This window comes from Acomys russatus, chromosome 29, assembly GCF_903995435.1.
Source record: "Acomys russatus chromosome 29, mAcoRus1.1, whole genome shotgun sequence".
In the NCBI taxonomy this organism is placed as follows: Eukaryota; Metazoa; Chordata; class Mammalia; order Rodentia; family Muridae; genus Acomys; species Acomys russatus.
This window is the reverse complement of record NC_067165.1, coordinates 11,260,900-11,285,607: the sequence shown is the minus strand read 5'-3', so window position 1 is coordinate 11,285,607 and position 24,708 is coordinate 11,260,900. Positions and strand designations below refer to the sequence as shown.

The window sequence follows — 24,708 nt, the reverse complement described above, 5'->3', positions numbered from 1 at the left end:
GAGATCCACCAGCCTCTCTGCTGGGATTAAAGACGTGTGCCACCACACCCGGCAGTTAAAGTGCTTCTTACAGAACTTTCTAGACTAGGCTTTATTGATGGTCCTCTTAGCAAGCACTATATAGAAAGATACAGAAAGACATGCTTTGATGAGTTAACTTGTGGTCTAAACTCAGTTTTGAAAACTGTTTAAACACCCTATCATTAGTATTCATTCAGATGCGGTAGAGCCCTTTCTTGCTCAGGTTCTTTGTATTGTCCAGATAAACAGCTTCCTGCTTAGCACAGAAGTTAGAGGGCTATAGCACATGTAAGACAGTTGCTGCGGCTACTGGTTAATCCACTAACACTTTCTTCCTTTTGGTTTGAGACAAAGCCTTTCTTTGTAGCTCTTGCCTGTCCTGGGACTGGGTCGTAGATTAAGCTGGCTTAGAACCTATAGAGATCCGCCTGCCTTTGCCTCCCAAATGCTGGGATTAAAGGTGTGTGCCACTATACCTGGCTTAATATTCTGTTTTCAATAATGCAAATGGCACCCATACTCACTTTCTGGGTGAAACTCGGAGGGCTAAATTTAAAAAGAGCTTATCTCTAAGTAACATTGATAATTCTACTACTTACTGGAAATTCAAGCAGAAACATAGAAACACCCTTGCTACTTATGTCTTAATTGTGACTTTCAATGTAAGAAAGGGGTGCTAATTGATCCTGGGCTCCATAGCCTTGGTAACCAACACTAGTTCTCTATTAGTAATTGTCTTAGGTGGCACACACTTTAATCACTGCACTCGGGACACAGAGGCAGGGGCATCTCTGAGTTCGAGGCCAGCCTGGTCTGCAGAGTGAGTTCCAGGACAGCCAAGGGCTAAACAGAGAAACCCTGTCTCATGGGGAAAAAAACAAAAAAACAAAAACACACACCAGGGGTCAGAAGTCTGTTTCTTTCCATCTATGAGCTGAACTTTAATACAAAGCAATCACATTTTAACCTCAGCAGAAACCATCTTTCTTTCTTTCTTTTTTTTTTTTGGTTTTTCAAGACAGGGTTTCTCTGTGTAGCCTTGGCTGTCCTGGACTTGCTTTGTAGACCAGGCTGGCCTCAAACTCACAGCGATCCGCCTGGCTCTGCCTCTTGAGTGCTGGTATTAAAGACGTGTGCCACCACGCGCAGCTCCAGAAACCATCTTTCAAGTGAACGAGGATTTTCTTTTCTTTTTTTCTTTAGAAATAACAATTCGAAACTACTGGGGTGGTGGGGGGAGTGGAAAAAAGAATAAGTAAAGAATACTGCCACACTCCACAAACGGTTAGATCTCAGGACAAAATTCCAAGTCAGACAAAACATTTAAAAAAGTATAATGCTAAAAAAAATTTCTTAAAAGTACAATTCTGTTTATGAAACATTTTTAAAGTGATAAAAGCACTCTGGTGATAATAAAAAGACCATGGGCTATCAGGATAGGGACTGGAGGGAGGACGTGTCTTAGGTTAGTGGGAGCTATGTGATGTAATTTCATGCATTTATACACAAAAACTGTGAGTCAATGAGCATATGTAACACCTCATGGACTGAAGTATAACGTTCAGTACTAGAGCACTTGATGTAAGAAGCACTGCCTCTTTGCACCAAGTAACAACCAAAGGCAATGAAAAGTTCTGCAGTTTGTTCAATGTTGTGTAATTTCTTGGTTTGGAAACTGGGTAAAGTGCTTATCTGAGTCAGATGCAGAAGGCAGAGGGATTCTAAGTTTGAAGCCAGGCTAGGCTACATACTGAGACCCTGTCTCAAAAAACTTAGTTAGGGATGCAGCTCAGAGGTTGGGCTCAGTAACAGAGTCCATCAGCACATGCAAGGTCCTGGGGTACTTGTGAACTTGATTGGCTGAGGTACCTCATCTTAGGGCTGTTTCGCTTCTGTTTTAGGTTCAGTGGTACTGAATAAAGCCAGCCCTCCCACTAACTGGCCATTTCACAACTGGGTCACCTGCTGACCACTGTTACTGTCACTAGCTACTAATAGGAAACAGATTCTTACAGCTATAAGAAACCCCAAAGGTCATGGCCAGGCAATGGTGGCACATGCCTTTAAGCCTACCTAGCACTCAGGAGGCAGAGGCAGGTGGATCTCTGTGAGTTCGAGGCCACCCTTGTCTATGGAGTGAATTCCAGGACAGCCAGGGTTACACAGAGAAACCCTGTCTTGAAAAACAAACAAAAATCCCAAAGATCTGGCTTCCGTAAATTCCATCAATATACACCTAGTCCTCACACCACAAAGGAGGAGCAAAGAGTTAAAAGAGTTTCGGTAACTGTCTGAGGCGCTTTACATCTAGGAAGGTGCCCACGGAATTCATGCTGTCCGTTTGCTTTAAAGTCGCAGGAGGAAAAGCTGCACTGTCCCTTTCATTTTCTTTCTCAGGGTGCCGAGTAAACTCGGCTTTTCCAGTTCGGAGGTTGGCTGCAAGGCTTGGGTTAAGACTCCTTAGTGAAGTAGTGGCGTCTTCTTGCAGGGGCTCTGTTGCTCTTGGCTGCACAGCTTCATTTGTGATGTTTCTCAATGCTGGCATATCTGTGCCTGTGTCCTCAGAGCCATAGCTACAACACCGAGCTATTTCACGAGCACTCTGAGAAGGCTCTTTCTGATGACTGAATTGTGCAGGTCTGCACACTGGGTTTCTGTCCAACACGTGGTCACTCCCACTTCCTGCATGGCTGGGAGGCTCCTCTTCATCCTCACTACTGTCGTTGCTTTGTAAGAGTCCATATCTCTTCATGTATTTTTTCGTTGCAAATGACATGTTGCTTGGTGAAACTAGGCTAAGCCCCACTGTGTTTCTGTCTGAATTAATATGTAGAAGGCCAAAAGATGAGTCACAGTGATTTTGGTTTGATCGAGCGAGTGACAGTTGTGACAGCTGATGTTCATTCAAGTATTTCAGAGCTATGGCATTTGCCTCCATGCTCAAATCCACACCAGTGGGGCTTGAGCCGCTCATGCCAACGTTAGCAAACGACATGCAGTTTAGTCCAGAGATCACTGCTTCTGGGCTGATGCATGCCAGAACACTGGAAGACACAAGAAAGAAAGGCAGCCTTTACCTTATTCTAAGCAGTAAGAGTTTCATTCTGCAGAAATAATAAAGGTTTCGGCTTTAAGATTACTGGGCTTTTTAACTGACGACTCAGACTTAAGTCCTTATGGTGCAGCTACACTCAGGGTGCACACTATAAACAGGAGGCAGCCCACCCTCTTCCCCCATCCTCAGAAAAGGAGAACCACCCCCAACCCACCCCAGCACACCAAGCTGCGTCACCACTGAGCTCCTCCTCATCCACTGAGGCCAGGCAAGGCAGCCTCATTAGGGCGAAGTGATCAAAAGCAGGCAACAGAGTCCATGTCATAGACAGCACCTGCTCAACTTACTAGGGGACCCGCATGAAGACCAAACTGCCCATCGGTTACGTATGTGTAGGGGGCCTAGGCCCAGTCTGTGCATGCTCTTTGGTTGGTGCTTCTGTCAATGTAAGCCCCCATGGGTCTAGGTTAGTTGGGAAGGACCTGGAGGGGACAAGAATGCTGCAAGAAGACCCACAGAGTCAACTAAGCTAACGGGAACCCGGTCTATATAATAAGTTGCTCACACAAACACAGCTCTGCACAAAAAGCATATGGAACTTGTGGATTCCAAAAGGTCTATGTAGTTCTTTCTCATGCTTTTTTCCTTAAAGAATTATTTTAATTTTATGTGTACCAATGTTTTGCCTGTATGTACAAATGTGCATCATATATGTGCTTGGTACCCGAAGGCCAGAAGAGAGCCCTGGATCCCCTGGAACTGGAGAAACCACCAGGAGGTCACATATGCCTGAGTCTCTATCTTTCACGGCCTTTGAGATGGTTCATTTGGTAAAGACACTTGTTTGCTGAGCCTAATGACCACATGGTGGAAGTACATAACTGTCTCCAAGTTGTACCCTGAGATCTCGCGCTCTCTCTCTCCCTCTCCCCAACCCCCGTATCTCTCACACATACACACACACACACAAAATGTTCACCTTATTCCTGTACTACTGGTAAAGATGAAAATGAGCATAATATTTGGTAAGCAATGGTAAAACACCTATTCATAACTTTAATTTGAACAAGTAATTGCAGAATGACACTTACTAAGCATTGATTTAAATAATATACAAAAGTTCTGTAAGAAAGGATTAGGGTTCAACATATCATAGTGCATGGGTACAACAAAACAGAGTACAGCTATTAAAAGCATGAGTGAGGCTGCCTGCTCAGCAGTTAAGAGCACTGGATGCTCTTCCGGAGAACCCGAGTTCAATTCCCAGCAACCACATGGTGGCTCATGATCTATAAAGGGATCTGACGCCCTCTTCTGGCATGCAGACAGAGCACTGCTACACTTAAAAAGAATAAATAAATAAATTTAAAAGCATGAGAAAGGGCCTGGGAAGCCAGCTCAGTGGTCAAGAACATTTGCTGCTCTTCCAGGGACCCAGTTCAGTTCCCAGGACACACCTAAATAACATTTCTAGGAGAATATGAAGGAAATGCTTAAAGTAACCATGAATTCGATTGGAGAGTTTTATATTTTATCTTGTATTGCCCCATATTATTTTTTAATCTAGAAAATTTTGTTAGTTTTCTAATAACAAAAAACAATTCTCAGAAAACTTACTACCTTAATAATATAATTTCCGGATTTGATCTCCTTTTTAACATGTGTATATATGCTGAGGTTGTCTTTGGTAGAGAGGAATCTAAACAGCAGGGTCTAATAGTTGGCTACACATTGCTAAAATGAACGCCTGTGCTTTCTAACAAGAGAGTGTGTGACTGACACTGGGAATGGGTGTGTCACTCCACCACTTCAGGGAAACTTTCAGACACTGCCAATAAAACTCATTTCTCTTTTCTAGTATTTTGTTAGCAAGAGAGATACCAATAAAAGAATAAATCAATAAAACAACTGTCCTCTATGTTTTCTTCTCCCACTAGAAGACTGGAAAATATAAAGATATTTTCATTCCATATATAGCAGGCTCTCAATAAATGGTGAAGCACGGGACCCGAGGTACACACTTTTCAGGAGTGCTACAACATACCTAAAATTTATTCATCTTCTAAAACAGTACTTAAAATTACCTGGCATGATCCACTTTCTGGGCATTTTTCTTCACTTTAGTGGGAGAATCAATTTTCACTCCCAGGCTCCTTAGCTGTTTAATAGTTGCACTGAGTACACAATCTTTGTCTGGCAGTCCTGGGCTGTGTTTGCTTTTCCTTGCATGGTGAGTATTTTGGGTTTTGGTGCATTCATGGTTGATAACTATCTCTTTGCTAGGTGGTTCATCTATTTCTTGGGAGGAGTTACTTAGTAGGTGGTTCACTTGACCCTATGGAAAGAAAAAGAATGCATTTAAAATCACTAACAATCTTAAGATCTTTGCTTAAATAAAGATTTACTCATTATTTCTTTATGTGTATGTCTGTGTGCATATGGGTGCCTTCAAAGCTGGAGTGGTTGTGAGCCAGGCTTCCAATAGTGAGCAAGCTCTGTCAACTGCCCAGCCCCCTCTCTAGCCCTCAACCTTAAGATTTTAGGATAAAGCCATAGAAAGGCTCAATATTATTTTGTCAAATTCCATAAAGCATTTAGTATACTTTCAATTATACAAGTTTGTTTGTTTGTTTATTATTTTAGAAACAAAATGTCAAGGCTGGCTTTGAACTCAGAGATCTACTTGTCGCTGCCTATTGAGTGCTATGATTAGAAAAATGAGTCATGACAGCTGGCTTTCTTTCTTTCTTTTTGTTTTTTGAGACAGGGTTTCTTTATGTATCCTTGGCTCTACTGGAACTTGCTCTATAGACCAGATTGGCCTCAATCTCAGAGCTCTGCCTGCCTCTGTCTCTCAAGTGCACGTGCCACCACTGCCCGGCTACCGTTTATGTTTAAGTGGAAGCCCATCCTACTGAGTCCATCAGACTCTACAGGAGTAAGAATATTTAAAAAGCCAACAGGTGCAGAATGGAGTAAGGGATGAATATAAATCTATATGAAGTTCTTTATCTACTTATTTATTTATTTTTGTTTTTTCATATAACTATGCTACATAGTTGTCCTAGAACTCACTATGTAGACCAAGCTGGCTTCAAACTCACAGAGATCTGCCTGCCTCTGCCTCCAAAGTGCTGGGATTAAAGGAGTGTGCTACCACACTTGGCTTGTATAAAATTCTTAAATAGAAAATATTATTATTAGCAAACAGCAGGCCTGGGAGTACACGCCTATAATCTCAGCCCTAAGGAGGCTGAGACAGGAGTTGTCAGTTCAAGGCCAGCTTGAAGTACATAGTAAAACCCTATCCCCTGGCCTCATACATTACAATAAAAACAAAAAGCATAAGAAAAAATTACTACTATTTAAATCACTCACTTGCAAACTGGCAATATGCTTCTTCAGAGTGAGACATTTAACAACGTATCCCTTCCCGAGCATACAAGCTGGCACTAGTCTAGGACCAGCAGGCAAATAACAAATACTGTTTGCTGCTAAATGCACAGAACTCCACTGATACATGTTTAACTAATCATTAATTGCAAACAGGGAAACAAAACATCCCAAGTTTCCCAGATGGAAGTGAACATTCACACTCTAAGTTAGCCAAGGAGACCCAGTCTATTCATTCTGTGTTTTTTGCTTTACTATACTTCTCACCCTGTCACATTTGTCACTGCTGTCCCTGTGTTAGAATTTCTCCTTGGAGCCGGGTGTGGTGGCGCACTCGGGAGGCAGAGGCAGGCGGATTGCTGTGAGTTCGAGGCCAGCCTGGTCTACAAAGTGACTCCAGGACAGCCAAGGATACACAGAGAAACCCTGTCTTGAAAAACAAAAACAAAAACAAAAACAAAAAAGAAAGAAAGAAAGAAAAAGAAATAAAAATAATTTCTCTTCGGTTCTCAAAGGTACAGGCTACCATTGTCACTGTGAGATTATCTACTTAGCTTAGTCTTTTTTCTTAGATTAAGCTAAATGCTTCTTAAATTATCTGCCTACCTGAACTGAAATCAGCTAATAATGCTATAAATATTCCATTATTTTCAAATTCCTCACAAATTCAAGTTGCTTGTGTTTTCTCCCCCTGGTTCCAACTATAGCATGAATCTGGCAGAATAGTAACATTTGTATTTTAAAATAACAATTGTTCTTGTACCTAGAATCTGGTAACTTGAAAGCTTACAATTTCAGTTATCAAAATGTATGAAAAGCTGAATAATTACACATTGTTAAATAGTCAAAAGTGATTCTATTTCAAAGTCTCAACCAGTTTACATCTAGGGAACCCTTAACTAGTACTTCCTGTTTTAAATAACCACCTCACAAACGATGAAATGGTCTATACTTACCAACAAGTCCTGATAAATTTTCTGGTTATCTGATGATGGCCAGCAAGGCTCAACTTTTGGTTCCCCTGGTGATTCCGTGCTGTTACTGGCTCCCTCTGTTGGTGCAGTCTGTAAGCACATGTCCACACTCTCAGCCAGCAAAGCATTTGGGAAGAACACAGGCACATCAGGTTCTTTTCTCTGCTCTGAAGAGCTGCTTGAAAGGACACGCAGGGTTAACAGTTATCAAAACACTTTTAACATACATTTGAAGTCCGGTAATTTTGGAAGAAAGTGGTAATACCCAAGAAGCACCCTGTTTGTATATCAACTCTTGGTTAGTAAGGTGCAACGCCATCTTGACAGGCTGCACGCAAACCAAACCATAGCACTGTTTTAGTTTAAATTATCTATTGTCCCATTTAAGGTGACTTTCACTGAAGGCTAGAAATATGCTACTGATAACATCTACATTTGATGCAGCAAAACCCTTTAGGATATTTAAACATTTTAAATATATATATTTGCTCACTTCAAGTTTTCAAATAGAAAAGATCCTTGTCAGTTCAAGGTTCATAAGGCATAATTATTAATTACATTGATTTAGTTAGTGGTATTTCTTTATGTTTTTGTTTTTTCAACTTTATTTAGAACACTTATTACTTTCAAAATTAAAAAAATATAACGCCCGGGAGAAGCAACATTGTAAGCACATTTCTCGTTAGAACACTCATCCGTGGCTCTGGCAGGAAGTAGCTGGTATGGCTGCATGGCTGGAATCTTTTATCATTTATGCACTTGAGCGCCTGTGTCTAAGCTTATGTGCACCGTGTGCATGCATGGGCCCCTAGAACTCAAGTTCCATGTGTTCGTTAAATGTCCGAGTTCGGAAAAGAACCAGGGTTCTCTGCAAGAACAGTTAGTGCTTTTAACCCCTAAGGCATTTCTCTGGCCTCCAAAGATTTATTTTACGTGTTATGTGTGTGGAAACCTGTGGAGGTCAGAGACACTGGGTCCTCCTGCGGCTGGCGTTACAGCAGCTGTGAGCCATCTGACACGAGTGCTCGGAACCAAATTCAGATCCTCTGGAAAGCACTAGCATTCTTAACCACTCAACCATCTCTCCAACCCCAGTGAGAAGCGGGGCAGTGCTGAGTTTCAGGCTGCTAACAGCCACCCCAAGATAAAGTCCGAGTTGCTTCTGGCAGTGCTTGTCCACACCACATCCTGAGTTCGCTGCAACCCTTGTTGTGAACACACAGCAACACACGTTGCATTGTGCACGCTCATCCCACCTTCACGCTCCAGCGAAAGCTGTTGGAAACGCTGTGACTCTGGTTCAAGATTACTGTGCTATGAATGTCATATTCATATTAAATATGCAAAGTTTTTGCTCTTAAGAAACATAATGTTTAAACAAAAGCTTTTAATATTTTCTTATTATCCTTCTTCAACGTGTAAGTATTAAATTAGTCTATTTTTGAATTGTACTATGTTAGAATATTACTTTGAAATGACCCTAAATATATTTGTCATTTCACATCATACATTTATGTGCACTAGTGTTGTCAGCATTGACCATTTAAAATCCAAACACTCAATTTCTTAACATGTTAAAGATGAAACTGTGAGCCATACACTCTGCTCTAACAGTTCCTCAGTATTCACTGTCGACGAAATGCTGGCTACCCAGCTATAGACTCTGACTGTTTTACTGGTATACAAATAACATTTAATTGAATCTGTGATTAAAACAGTATTATGAAACAAAAAGGAATGTGGTTTTTTTTAGCTTTTGGGGTACATATTTGCTTTTTTAACTATAAATCGATATTAATTGGTATCAGAAGTCTTTTAATTTGGAAAACACCCAAAGTCTGCTTGTCCCATGCTACTTCACATCTAAGTTCTCTTCCCAAGGGAAGTTCACATGACACTGCCTGAGGTACTACAGAGGTAAGATCACATGACACTGCCTGAGGTACTACAGAGCTCCACTGCCTAACACCTTCCTTTATTTTAAAGAACATGAAAAAAAAAAAAAAAAATCCAAAACCCACCAAGTTCTATCCAATTTGGATCCCTTCTCTGTTTCTAACCTTATTTTCTACTGTCTCCTCTCAGTCACCACACCCAGCCTCGCTGGTAGATGGCTTGTGTCTAGGCACCCCAAGCTGACATATACCCTCAGGTCTGTATACTTGCCATTGCCTTCAACCGGAGCATTCTTCTCAGAGATAATGTCATGAGTGGCTCATTATCGACAGACCACTGTTCAAATGTTAGGGCTCAGAGCCGTGCTGTGCCACCTGCTGAATACACCCCATGCATATCTCTCCCCACTCCCATCTCAGCTTACACCACCTGACCACCCTGGTTTATTTTCTTTAAGAAATAGTCACTACATGAAACAATCTCATTTTTACTGCTTATGTGTTAAACTCATACAATTGGGAACTCTGTTTTACTCACTGCTTGATCACTAAGTGCCAAGTGTGGCGTAGCACATGCTGAAAGTTTATAAAACTCTTGCTAAAATTTGCCAAATTTACTGAAAAATCTAAATTACTTGGGAATCATTACTTCAATAGAAAATTTCATAATTGGAAAACTCCTAACTCAAGTAAAAACTGTTTAACAAAATACCACATATAATCTGTTTTTAAAACTACCTCTTTGTCCCAGCACTCGGGAGGCAGAAGCTGGCGGGTCGCTGTGAGTTTGAGGTCAGCCTGGTCTATAAAGTGAGTCCAGAACAGTCAAGGCTACACAGAGAAACCCTGTCTCAAAAAACAAACAAACAAACAAATAAAAATTACCTCTTTGTCAATTTTGTATTGTTTGTTTCTTTTTTGCTTTGACTCAGGGTGTTTCTGTGTAGCCCTGGCTATCCTAGAACTCTGTAAACTAGGCTGGCCTTCAACTCAGAGATCCCCATGCCTCTGCATCCCAAGTGGTGGGATTAAAGGTATGGACCACCACTGCCCAGCTTTGTTTCTATATTTGGCCAGTTCATCTTCTATTATTTTGAAACAAACATCTTTTATTATTTTAAAATTGTATTTTATATGTAAATATTTAGTTGTGTCTTTCAAATATAGTTGTACAGGCATTTGGAATTCTGTATTATTAGGGTCTCTAAAATGAGGTCTGAGCACACAGAATGCTGAAGCTTTTTTTCTTTTTTTAGATTTATGTATTTATTATTTATACAGTATTCTGCCTGCCTGTGTGCCTGCAGGCCAGAAGAGGGCACTAGATCTCACTATAGATGGTTGTGAACCACCTTGTGGTTGCTGGGAATCAAACTCAGGACCTCTGGAAGAGCAGCCAGTGCTTTTAACCTCTGAGCCATCTCTCCAGCCCCCGAAACTCTCTTTAGATGTTGCAATTCACTCAGATTAACAAATCCAACATCTGACCTGTGGGAATAGTTGAAGAAAGTTCTCTTTGAGATTCTGTTACACTGACACTTACTATGTAAAACGTCAATGAAAATGTAGTAAGTATATCAGTGCCTCAAAGAGGAAGAAAACGTACATCTCGGTGCCTCTAATAAATAATAGTGCATGGTGCCTTTCAGAATTGCAGAGCAGATTTTAAATGTTTTTACCACAAAAAGTATATGAGGTCATATTTTGAATGCCAAATTTAATTATTTTTTTACTGTGTATATAAATGTAAAAATTAAGAGGCAGGCGTGGTGGTGCACCCCTTTAATCCCAGCACTTGGAGGGGTGGGATCGCTGTGAGTTCAAGGTCTACAAAATGAGTCCAGGGCAGCTGAGGCTACACAGAGAAACCCTGTCTCAAAAAAAACTAAAAAGAACTAAAAAAAAAAAAGCAGCCCTGTCTCAAATAAACAGAATCCAAAACAAAAACAGCCCCCATAAATAAAATATACTAAATCCTTAGCACTGCAAAGAAAGAAAATGTTAAAAAAAAACAAACAAAAAAACAAAAAACAAAAAAAACAGGTGCTGTGAAACAGTGAATGGAAGTTCCTTACTTGGACTCTGAGAGTGGCTGATTAAATTCTTCCACCGCAAGGTTGCTTTCTTCAAAACTGGGAATGTCAACTGCTTTTAATGAAGATGCGCTACCTGGAGGACTTGTCGCTTCGTTATTAATATCAACAGAAAAATTCATGTCCTCACTGGAAATCTTGGTATCATCTTGCTTCAGCTGTGAGTTGGGCTCTTGATCGTCACCTGCTGCATTCCAAAACAGGCTAGCACCTGGGGGATAAATTCGTTCAGATACTAGAACATACATACATATATGCAGCAAAATGCTCATCAACATTAAAAAAAAATCCAAAAAGAAAAATAGATTTATAAAATTAAGACACTTATCTGTACACCACCTCAAATAATCTCTTGCACTATGACCTATATACATTTTCCAACCTGGGAAACACTGTTAATGCACTGGTTTGAAGAAGTAAAACACTTAAGTTGAAATGGTTTCTCTCATTTTCTTTTATTTTGTTTTTGAAACTTGGTACAGAGACCAACCTGGCCATAAATTCCAGACACTCCAGAGCACTTGGATGACAGGCATGCATTATCATGAAAACATGCTCTACTTTGAATGATCTTATGAAAATGAATCAGTAACATTAAGATTTGACTTTACTTTTTTTTTTTTCCCTTGGTTTTTTGAGACAGGGTTTCTCTGTGTAGCCTTGGCTGTCCAGGACTCACTCTGTAGACCAGGCTGGCCTCTAACTCACAGAGATCTGCCTGCCTCTGCCTCCCGAGTGCTGGGATTAAAGGCATGCACCACCACATCTGACACATTTATTTTTTTTTTTTTTAAGAAAAAAATTTTGAAAAGTCACAGTCTTTCTTATTCTATACCTTTAGAGAAAGCTAAGTATATGTAAAGTAAATATATTTCTAAAAGTCTCTTAGTTAAAATGACTATTAATAATTTGTTTTGAAACTGAGTATGGTGGAGCAGGCTTTTAATTTTAGCACTTGGGAAGCAGAGGTAGGAAGATCTCTGGGAGCTCCGGATAGCCTGGGCTACAGAGCAAGTCCCTGTGTAGACAGGGCTATATAGAGAGATCCTATCTCAAAAAACCAAATCAAATCAAAACAAAACCCCAAAATGTGCAAATTTGTCATTTTAAATAAGTGATATTAAGCTTCAATGTATGATAAAAGATACAAAAGTGGGTAAGCCATTTCTAGATCCAAAGAAGTTGACCTAGTGATTGACACAGATAAGAAACAATAGCCAGGCAGTGGTGGCACACATCTTTAAACCCACACTTGGTCAGCAGAGGCAGGTGGACAGACTGGTCTACAGAGTGAGTTCCACAACAGCCAGGGCTACACAGAAAAACCCTATCTTGAACACCTCTTCCCCTACTCCCTTTAAAAAAAAAACCAACCAACCAACCAACAAAAACAAAACAATAAGAAACTACAGTGTAGTGAATACAAAATTTTACAAGACAGAAAAATGCTACTAATTTTTTTCTTTCTTTGGGTGTGCTCTATGGGTGTGTACATGTGCAAGTGTGAGCACACATGTACAAATGTATATGGATACCAGAAGTCAATGTTAGGTGTCCTTCTCTACCACTCTCCATCCTATTTTTTGAGAACTCAACTTGAGCTCACTAGGCAAGACTCGCTGGCCATGGAGCTCCAGGCATCCTCTCAATGCAGCCTTCCCAGCGCCAGGACCATAGGTGAGCAGTACCACACCTAGCTTTGTTGTTTTTCAAGACAGGGTTTCTCTGTGTAGCCTTGGCTGTCCTGGACTCATTCTGTAAATCAGGCTGGCCTCGAACTCACAGCAATCCGCCTGTCTCTGCCTCACGAGTGCTGGGATTACAGTTGTGCGCCACCACGCCTGGCTCATACCTGGCTTTTTACATGGGTACTGAAGGCCTGAACTCAGACCCTCAGGCTTGTGTGGCAGGCACCACACTAAGCCGTCTCCTCATCTCCTTCCTCGGCTCCTTTCCTTCAAAAGGCAAATGTAAGAAGCACTAAAAACTAATTTCTTACAATTGAAAAAAAATTACCTGTGCTCACAGCAATGCTTACACTTTTTCTCATGTGCAAGCCAGGTGAAGACTGTGCTCCCATGGAAACCAGTTCCATTTGCCTTGTCGCTTTCACGGTGTCTTCCACAGTGGCTGCCATCTTAGGGGGGCCAGGATCTAGAGACTGTGCTTCCAATAAGCGCTGAATCTGTGTCAATTAAAAACAAGCGATGCAACAATCAACAGAACTGGTAGCACAGTTTAGTAACAAATTACACATGCTCTAGTCATTACAAAGCTGACTTTTAACTGTGTTTTCTCACAATACAATTAAATCATACCATGAGACTTAGTGCCGAAAGCCATTATCTTTGGCTACTAAGACCCACTTTCACTAAGTATAAATCTAAAAGTGAAACACACAGGTAGTTAGATTAACATTCATAAATTGACACTTATGGAGAAAGTATCAATGACTTCAAACCATAGTTTTTTAGTGTTTTTTTTTTTTTTAAGTTTTTCGAGCCTTGACTATCCTGGACTTTTTGGTTGACCAGGCTGGCTTTGAACTCACAAAGATACACCTGCCTCTGCCTCCCAAGGCACACATCACCACGTGTAGCCAAGTCATAATTTTTATTCAAAGACTTCAAACTAGTATTTTTCCCCCCCAATACAGGGTTTTTCTGTGTAGCCCTGGCTCTCCTGGACTCACTTTGTAAACGAGGCTGGCCTTGAACTCAGAGACCCCCCCTGCCTCTGCCTCCCTGAGTGTTGGGATTAAAGGCATGTGCCACCACACCCGGTCCAAACTGGTATACTTTATTGCTATTTCAATTATAAATCAAATAAGAATGGAGATGGAGGCATACATACCCTGAGCTTCGTGTACCAAGCATTGGACATGTTATACAAGATACTTTTTATAAAGTTTAGTCAATATTGTATGGCCACACTAAACCAAAATACTAACAAACAGCAGCTAACATTGACTGGTTCTTTCTTGTACCACAAATTACTTATTTTAGGTGCATGGGTGTCCGCATCACCTACATGCCTGGTATCCATGGAGGCCAGAAAGAGCATCAGATCCACTGGGGCTTGAGTGACAAGCAGCTGTGAGCCACCATGTGGATACTACAAGTTGAATCCAGGTCCTCTGGAAAGCAACCAGTGCTCTTAGCCACGGTGCCATGTCTCTAGCCCCAATACAACAGACTTGATGTGTGAGTTTTGCAATTCCATGAAGAGTATACTATGAAAATGTATTTCAGAGGTGAGAAGCTTGAAACATTAGTCACCTGCTGAGACTGTATGACAAGTAGCAAAACTGAGGTCCCAACACCAAGAGCCTTCCCTCCTCCTTTTCAAATGGAGATGTAATTTACATACCTTAGAATTCACCAATTCTGAAGTTTATAGCATATTCAGAAAATGTAAAGCAATAATCACCATTAATTCCAGAGCACTTTCAAACTCTAAAAGTCTCTATATCCACCAATCAGGGTCATTCTTTTCAAACTTTCTAGATCTCGGCCACTGCTGATTCTGGACATTTCGTATAGACAGAGCTGAGCTGTGTGCCTGGCTTCTTTCTCTTTGCATAGAGCTTTCAAGATTAACCACATTAGCCATTTTGACTGCTGACTACTCCACTGTGCAGATATGCTTACCAAGTTTATCCATCAATCAAAACTTGAGGGACAACCAGGCTGCTTATAGTTAATTTGGCCTAGGATGTTGCTATGAATATTTGTATACAGGGGTTTTTGTTTTATTTTGATTTTATTTTGTTGTTTTACGGTAGGGTCTTGCTAAGTAGTCGCAGCTGACCTAAAACCTTGCTCTTGTTGCTCAGGCTGGCCTCCCAGATTTCTGCTTCCTCCATCTCCTGGGTGCAGCACCACAGCAGCTTAGGCACAAGGTTTTCAATTTTTCTTGAATATATACTACAGTGAGGAACATCACCCTTTATTTGCTTTATTGCAGATTTTTTTAATATTTTGATTTTGTATTTTCCTTTAAATGACGCTATTCTGATTAACTAGTTTAACTAATTTTAGTGAACTACTATAGTTACCAATAAGGCTGCTTTTCCAAAGCTATATAGCGTCTATCGCGGCTGTGAACTGAATTAGAATCTAAGCAATCTGTTTGTTCAATTCATTTGCCCACTCCATTAAGTATTATACAAAAACAGAGTGTGAATACCAGGAGAGGAGCAAGTTTGAGTCTTTTTTTGTATTTCCAGGCGAGTGCTTCACCAGTGAGCTATAGCCCCCAGATACCAGTCTGATGTCTCTCAATTAAAAAAAAAATTTTTTTTTTCCTTTGACTTCCCAGTTTGCTTCTGGAGGGCCAGTGAGATGGCTCAGCAGGTTAAGTAAAGCATTTGTTGCCAATCCTGATAGACCTCAGACTGATCCCCAGGGTCCATGTGTTGAAAGGAAATAACGGACTCCTTGCCTCTTGTCTGTCCACATGCACACCATTAACACATAAACACACACACACATACACACAAACAGAATTAAAAATATTTACGTTTACTTGCAGGGATCTATGGCACAGTGATGTTAGCACAAACACAACAAAAAATGAAAATAAATGATGCAAATAAAATGGGCTGGAAAGATGGCTCAGCTGCTAAAGTCTAAAGGCTCACAATTGAAAGATGCAAATAAATAATAAATAAAAAATACATAAAAATAGACACACTGAAAATAAGCTATAGGTATAAGGATATCTAGTGGTATACTAGTTGCAATAGAAGAAAGTTCAAACTGTTAACAAAACAAAACAAATCTGAAAGCCCATGTGTACGCTTAAAAAATGACCCAAAGCAAAAACGTCTTCATTTCCACTCACATGGAAATGTCTAAAAGTTACCTGGGGCTGGGAAAATAGCTTAGCTAATAAAGCGCTTGGTGCTTGTTCCCCAGCACCAAGTACAAGCCAGGTGTGATGTGCACCTGCAAGGCGAGTACTGAGAACGTGGAAACAGCAGATCCCTCAGACTAGTGAGCCTAGCTAAGCCCCAGGTCCCACCGAGAGACTCTCAAAAACGCTTACAAGCACAAAGAACCACCGGGTTGTACACTTTAAACAGGTAAATGGTATGATGTATGAATAATGTGTCAGTAACATCAAAATGTATTTATTGCCCTTCTGATTATCCTTTTCAGATCTATCAATTACTATCAGTAGTTCCATGTTTCCTCTGTATTCCTTCTGCTCCTTCAATTCATACTTAGATGCTTGTATAAAGCTTTAATCCATTCATACTGTGTATTACTTTGAAATTGCTATTATCCACAAAATAACTGTTGTTCTCAGTAATAATAATAACAATGACAACAACAATAATATATATATATAAAATGTTGTTGTTGTTGATGAATATAAGGTGGACAGTCCCTGAGCGAACAACATGCAAGGCTGACCCTAGGCCTACAGGTGTAGGCACACACATGTGCACCCACACCCAAAGTTTCTCTAAAAAAAGGAGGGGGGATTCATGAAGAAAATATTGTATATTTATAGAAAAAAATTTTATGTTATATTTCATGTAATGATAATTTAAATGAGAGCATACAGTCTATAACTATACATTGTAAGTAGCTAAGGTTTCTAAATAGCTTAATGGATCTCTTTAGATTTTAAGAGGTATTTATTTATGTATGAGTGTTCTGTCTTCCTATACGTCTGCATACCAGAAGAGGGCATCAGATCCTATTATAGATGGTTGAGAGCCACCATGGGGTTGCTTGGTAGGTGGAAGCAGGAGGAACAAATGTTCAAGACCTAGGTTCTTAGATCAAAGGTTCAAGGCCGAGGCCTCAAGAATCCATGTCTCAAAAAAACCAAACCAAACAAATAAAAACAAGCAGAAACACAGAGGTTCTTAACTGGTTTCTCATCAGTAACTAGTCTCCAATACAGTAGCAAGGACGGTCCTAAAGACTCACCGGCTACGGTGAGTAAGACTAAAGGCACGCCAGCCTTTGGATGCAGTTGTATAACAAAGGTTTAGAAAAAACTGAAAGAAAATGCAATTATGTTGTAAGTTAGGATATAGAGATGGAAAGAAGGCTTGCTCTCTGGTCCTAGTCCTACCAACTAACAATACAGAGCGGGGTTGACTTACTCTCTCCAATCCTCACTGAAGACAGAACGAGCCATAACACGAGAAGGAGCCAAAAGATTAGAGCAGATTGTTAAGTTAATTGAGGCCAAGCAGAGCAATTCAGGGTCAAGAGAGAAACCAGATTAAATAAGTCAGCAGGGAGAAGAGTTTGAACCCAAACAGCTGAGTTGAACCAGGCAGCCCAGAGCTCAGGAAGAACAAGTAAGGGTGAGCTTACTAAGCAGTAAATCTCAGAGGCTGAAAACATTCTAGACCTACGTTAGATTGTACAGAGGCTAGAAGCTTCTAGGACGAGGTTAGCAGGAGGCAGTAAGCCTCCAAGACAACAATAAAACCAGGAGAATAAAAGTAACTTTTACACCTCATTTATCTGTAAAACAAGAGGGACTAGAATTTAGCTGTAAGGTCTTTTTGGTTCTAATATTCTACAGTTCTATAATCACTGTAGAGTTGCCAGATATTAAGGAAATATGTTACAAATTTAAGAGTACCAAGAAAGTTCCACACAAACCTGTGCCTGAAGTAGTCTCAGCTGTCTGTCTTGCTCTGTGACAAAGCGATATGCATCAGGAGATAGTCCCATCATGCCATTATCTGGTGCTGTACTGGGTGTGTGCATGCACATGGCACAAGGCTGTGGCACACAGGAGTCCATATGTGAAGGTCCTGCCACAGGGGATGGATCTTCAATGTTGTGGGGAGAATAGCTGTCCATGCCTCCCTGAGGTTTTGTGGCCACAGGGCTACTCGAAGAGTAGATGGCATTATGAAACAGAGATGGGCATCCACTTGAGTGAAATAATGCATGTTTTGGAAGGGCTTCAGAGCGGAGGTCCTGAATGGACCCTATTGTATTTCCTTGCCAAGAATTTATCGTGCTATACTGAATATGACCATGACGTTGACAACAGCTGCAGATGGTGGTGGAATAGTAAGGTGGTAGTGAAGGAGTGGGTACTTGAAGCTCCACTGGTCTTGTCGAATTGTGGGGTGAAAAAACAAAATTGTGTGGATGGGCTTGTGGAGCAAGAGAGGGCTGCCTAGCATTCTGTGTAGAAGGTCTCATCGGATAGTCTTCCTTTTGCATGCTCACAGCAGAAACTGCTTGAAGTTTCTCAGATACATCAGGAGACAGCACATTGAGAGACGGGTTAGCATTAGCGTTCCTGAGCTGGGGGCTCTCTTTCTTACAAGATGATTGCTTCCCTCTACACTGTCTCAAAGCAGTGTCCTGGCCTAACTGACTTGGCATTCCCTTCAAGGAAGGCTCCCCAGCATCAGCTTCTGAGCTATGTTTGTCATCGCGAAGCTCAGGCTGCAATGGCTTCCTCAGCAAAGGATTCTCCAGATTCACCGTCTCCACCAGGTTGGGCTGACTGCTTGACTCTGTGAAGTTGCCGTCTAATACAAGTGAAAGTTCAGGAACAGATGGCTGGATCTTAGAAATCTATAAGTGAAAGCAAAGAGAAAAAAGCTCTTACGAAATTTATTTGCTCTTTTTCCTTAGACAAGCATTTGCCAAACAATATCTAATTACATATTAAGATTTGCTCAATATTTAGACCACCAACCAATATTTTCTGGGTACATGGCAAGCAGTAAAAATACAACTGTGAGCACAAAAAACATGGTTGTTGCCTTCACATATACATAAATATTCCCCTGACCAATTTAGTTTCTTGAGACCAGGTCTCTCTCTACAGCCCTGGCAGACCTGGACCTCACTCTGTAGACCAGGCTGGTCTTGAACTCAGAGATCCGTCTGCCTCTGCCTCCCAAGTGGTAGGGATCAACGGTGTGTCCACAATCACCACAGCTCCTAGACTTCCTTAAAATGGAACTTTTATTATGACATTGATTAAAATTATCTAGATTATAGGGGGGAAAAAAAAGGAAGCGTATTATACTAAAGTTTCTTACCTTCATTCTATAAAAAAATTACTACAGGCAGAATGCTTCAACAAATACAACTGCCCATGTTACTGTTCCTTAAAGAAATAACACTCCAATAAGTACTTCAGAGTATTCCCTATTAAAGCCACTAAGTTATTTCTTCTATTAATATTAAATAAAAGAGATGGGAGAGAACATAAAATCTGTTATACTACAATTTTTTTAAAGCAGTGTTGGAGATTTTAATACAGATTTTAACTGTGAGGGTTAAGAGAAAGAGATGCCTGGAGGAAATTTAAGACACCCAACAGTGTCAACTTCTTAAGGAAGAATCACCAACCATATTAATTTTTTTAAAATCTGTTTCATTTCATTTCCTTTCAGTTAAGTTCAACTAAGGTAAATATTTCTAAAAAATAGGTCACTAGTTGGTAGCAATTTAAAAAAAAAAAAAAAAAAAAAAAAAAAAGACCAGCAAGGGTTAACGGCAACCTCTAAATAAAAGTAGTATGTTTTTTCTGAGCACAGTAACAAAACTGATGCCAGGCACTGGTGACACAGAATGCCAAGTCTATGTTGCCTCTAAAAGCACCAAATTCTGAAGCCAAAGCCCCAGAATTGGAATTCCAGTTTTATTACTTACTAGGTGTGTGATCATGGAGTGCCAGCCAACTGAAACCTCAGTTTTCTTATACTTACATATACATTATTACCCATATGTGAACACAGGTATGTAGTATTATTTAACTACATGCACTGTGAGATATATACACATACCCCTACATATCTTCTAAGGGCCAGAATGACCCTTCTACAAGGATGAGGAGGTACGGAAGTGCTTTACTATAGGAACATAAGGTGTCTAGCTGAAGTGAGCTCATTTAAGAACACTACCTTCTGACTCACTGGGTGAGGACTGGGACTCGGTCTTGGAGAAAAATCTTCATCTTCAAGGTCAGTGTCGTGCTTATTTATTGGTATTTTCCCAGGAGATAGTTTTTGAGAAGATCTAAAGAGTAGAAGAGGAGAGAAGAAAAACTTTTAACAAACCAGGGGTGTTTTTTCCTTTTTGAAATGTGACGATGTCATTTAGTAAATACTGAAACAATTTAGCACCTGACAGCTACCAGTGGTTTTCTTAGGTCAGTGTTTACCAGGAAAGGTGGTTTCCTCAGGTTTAGTAATTATCTACCTCATCTACACAATCACTGAATGTTTAACGCTACTTTATTAACTACTACATACAATACACCAATAGTCACTGAACACCTTCTGGTTGACCACATTCAACAATGTAGAAAGAAAACCTAGCACTTATTCTAAATGTGTATTCTGGTATGACAGGTACACATCCTGCGATGGTTTGAAGGCTCAGGTTTTGAACAATTGGCCCCCAGCTTGCAGTGGCATTATGAAGGTCATGGGCCCCCCAGCAGACAGGTAGGGCCTGGCTGTTGGAAGCAGGTCAGTTTGGGTGGATCGCTGAATCTTGCTTCTGATTCCATCCTGCTTCATGTCTCCTGGCCCCCACCATGTGAAGCTACCGTCATTCAAGCCACTGCTGTGTGTGGAGCTGCTTCTGTCACTATACCTTCCTCCCCAAGACCTGAAATCTCTCTGAAACAGCAAGCCAAAATAACCTTTCATCAGCTACAGTGTCAGAGAATAACAAGTAACTAAGACACACACCAATACTCAACACAATGTATTAAATACCTACTGTGATAATAAGGAAAACCACTAAAGAATTATATTTTTCTATGTACATAAAACATGGCTGGGTGTGGTGGTGCATGTCTTTAATCCCAGCACAGCAGGCAGATCTCTATGCTCTACACACTGACTTCCAGGCCAGCCAGAGCCACCTAGTTAAGGCCTTGTCTCAAGAAAAAAGAAGAGTTTCATTATCTTTAAAAAACCTATTTGGTGAACAACCACCTGTCGGCCTGCTCACCCGCCCATCATCCGTCTGTCCGTGTGTCTGTGTGTGTGTATGCATGTGTGTGTGACACACAGAGGTCAAAGAACTTTCACAACTTGGTTTTCTTTCTTTCTTGTCTTTTTCTGAGACACAGTTTCCCTATGAAGCCTTGGCTGTCCTAGACTCACGTTGTAGACCAGGCTGGCCTGGAACTCACAGAGATCCACCTGCCTCTGCCTCCCCGAGTGCTGGGATTAAAGGCGTGCGCCACCACGTCTGGCTTCAGAAATTGGTTTTCTTTTACACCATGTGGGTCCTGGAGATCAGACTCACATCATCAAGTGCTTCACCCACTGATCGATGCAGCTGGCTCCTAAGTTCTTTTTAAAATTACTTTTGTAAGTGAGCATATAAAGTGGCGGGTTTCGTTATAGCATTTTCATATAGTTATGTTACTATGCCATTCTTATTCATGCCCCTTTCCTATGTACTTATATCTACAGTGGGAGCATACTTAGGAATGGAGGATACCTCACATTTAGTCAGCTGTAGTCATTGTATCCCAGAGAGCCTGCTCCACTGAAAACAGGACTCTTTGACAAAGATGGGGATATAGGTCAGTGGTTGATTAGTACATGCAAAGCCCTGGGTTCAATCCCCAGCACTGATGAGAAGGAAGAAAATAATTTTAATGTTGGTACTGAGTTTCAAAAGCTAAAACTAAGGTTTAAGGGAAAAAAAACTCTGTGTGGAGGAGAGACTAAAGATTTGGAATATTATGTGCATAAAAGTCTTCTGTTGTTTGGTTCATCTTAGTAAACAGATAAACTCTTATCAGGATGCTTTACGGAAAAGGGAAGCAATAAGGGAAGCTAAGAGAGCTTAGAATTAATTAGTGAAGTTCCTACAAATGCATCCTTTATCCTGTTTTACATAAGCCAAACTTTTCTTAGCAGAGAAAAAGAATAAGAAACTCCTAAGAAGATTTGAAGATAAGACCTCCCGAAATCCTGGTGGTCTAGAGAAGAAAACAGTTACAAAGGTCTTTCTGTGCAAAGTACTATAATAAAGCAATGATAAAATCTGCATGATGCTTTTTTAGTAGATAGACAGAGTGGTCTGTAGCAGTCCCACTCATCGTTCCCCCAACATATACGGACATGTGGACTACACAATGCGATCACATGTGCTCAGTACAGGCTACTCAAGACTGAAGGCTCAAAGAACTTGCATCAACTTGTCAAAGTTTAGATATAAAGGGACACATCTCAGCAGACAGCAGTATAGACAGATGAAAATCATGTTCTTTTTTTTATTACCAGGAATGATATACTATTAATCCCCACTATATAAAACCTCACCAGAGAGGGGATAAAAAAAATGGTGAATTGACTGTAAACTGAACAGAATAAAAGAACAAGCAGAACAGAGGCTTAAGGTAGACACTCAGGGGGGCTGGAGAGATGGCTCAGAGGTTAAGAGCACTGGCTGTTTTTCCAAAGGTCCTGAGTTCAATTCCCAGCAACCACATGGTGGCTCACAACCATCTATAAGGTAGACACTCAGTTCAATTATGGAGGAAAACAGGGTACACTACTTTGCACACCTGAGTTATTTTGTGAAATATTGGTCCCTGCTACATTTCTTTTCTTTCCAATTTTTAATTATGTTTTTTACTTTTACATATACATTTATATTATTACACATATATGCAATAAACTACCTATAGCAAGAAAGACCACAAAACAATTAGAAATTTATAAATGTTACACTCCTAGTGTTTTGCCTATTTGTATTTGGCAACCTTGGAGAAAACATCTTTCCTATCGTGGTGAGTCTACAACTCTGAATGTAAATCATTATCTATCCTGTCTCATCTCTATCAACCTAAAAACTTCTATCTAGACCTAAAAACATCTTAACCCCTAAACAACTAAGCTTAACTGTAAAACTAAACTATCTGGTCTTCAACCCCATCAGAGAATTGAGAAAGAATAAAATTAATTATTTGAAGAAACAGGAAGTGCATGTTAGCAGCTTCCGAAATGAGAGAAGACAGAGACAGTCCACTGCCTAGACAGTCACAGAAAACTATACTGTTGGAGCATCCTCTTTAGCCATCTGGCCATTATATCTGACAGACATATTTGTGAAGCAGGAGCTGCTAAGGACTTGCTTACCCTGTCACCGCAGATCTTATTGCTACATTTCTTAAACACCGCCCCCTCCTGCCCCTACACACACTCAGCTTAAGTCAAACAGTAAACTCAGCTTTTTTTTAAACACCCTAAGCAAAAAGGGGGAAAAAATTAATTGTTATCTTAGTCTTTTAGGAAAAATTTACTAAAATCTAAAGCAGCATTCTTCATTAAGGTTCATTGAGAGCTGAAAACAAAGGTTTCAACAACTCTGCTGCTCTTTGGTGGTGCTGGGATTAAACCCAGGGCTCTGCAGAGGCTAGGCAAGCACTCTACCACTAAGCCACACACTAGCCCCTTAATATTAAGGATTCTGTTTCCTTAACTAGGCCTTTTCGTTCATAAATATTCAATAAAATGGTAAGACAAAGGCTTAGAATTTAGAAAGTTAAGTTGTACCTGCGACAGACTAGAAGCACTAGTTTCTGGTGCCCTAAGCTGTTTGAGGATAACTTTAATGTCCACACAGATGGGAAGAAGCACCTCAGATGCCTCTCTAGCCCTAGTGCCTCTCAGGATCTACGTGTGTAAAGGAAGCTGTGGATGTGACTGACACTCTTCAGGAAGAGTGGTTATTTGGGGTTCCTCAAGTAGACCCAACACAGTCCCTCCCACGCCAGCCCCCAGACAGCACTTCTCTGCATAGCTCTGGCTGTCCTGGATCCCACTCTGTAGAACTAGGCTGCCCTCAAACCTGGAGATTCGCCTGCTTCTGCCTCCTGAGTACTGTGATTGAAGGCATGCCCACCATCACGCACTGACCCAACACAATCTCAAGGGTCAGGGCTGCAGTGAGAGAAGATGTGAAGATGGAAGCATAGGCCAGAGAAGAGAAGGAAAAGGGGAGCAAGTGGGAGACTTGAAGAGGACATGCTTTTGGTTTTGAAAATAGTGTAAGGAGCTTTGAGACAATGAATACTGATGGTTTCTAGAAGCTAAAAGAAGCAAAACAAAACAAAAACTCCAGAATGAATACAGACTGCCAATACTTTGGTTTTGAGATCCAAACACTGGTTTTAATGTCTGACCCCCCAGAATAAAGATTTGAACATTGATATATCTGATACCGGCCATTTTCTCAATAAAACCAGAGCATTCCAATAATCAATGAAAAGATTATTTGTATCTGCTTATTTCTCTT

At 40.6% G+C, this 24,708-nt stretch overlaps 1 protein-coding gene across 2 annotated transcripts in view; it reads right to left on the bottom strand.

Moving 5' to 3' along the window:
* Positions 1 to 2,198: 2,198 nt before the first annotated feature.
* Stil (STIL centriolar assembly protein) overlaps positions 2,199 to 24,708 on the bottom strand; it is a 42,291-nt gene continuing 19,781 nt past the window's right edge. The window contains exons 10-16 of one of the 2 annotated variants that reach the window (XM_051171867.1): positions 20,343 to 20,457; positions 18,067 to 19,002; positions 13,448 to 13,616; positions 11,414 to 11,642; positions 7,426 to 7,621; positions 5,161 to 5,411; positions 2,199 to 3,065 (exon numbers count right to left, since the gene is read on the bottom strand). In XM_051171867.1, the coding sequence (XP_051027824.1) occupies positions 2,291 to 3,065; positions 5,161 to 5,411; positions 7,426 to 7,621; positions 11,414 to 11,642; positions 13,448 to 13,616; positions 18,067 to 19,002; positions 20,343 to 20,457 (2,671 nt within the window). In that variant the 3' untranslated portion in view covers positions 2,199 to 2,290. The remainder of the gene's footprint in view (positions 3,066 to 5,160; positions 5,412 to 7,425; positions 7,622 to 11,413; positions 11,643 to 13,447; positions 13,617 to 18,066; positions 19,003 to 20,342; positions 20,458 to 24,708) is intronic. The other variant, XM_051171868.1, reaches the window with a different exon arrangement.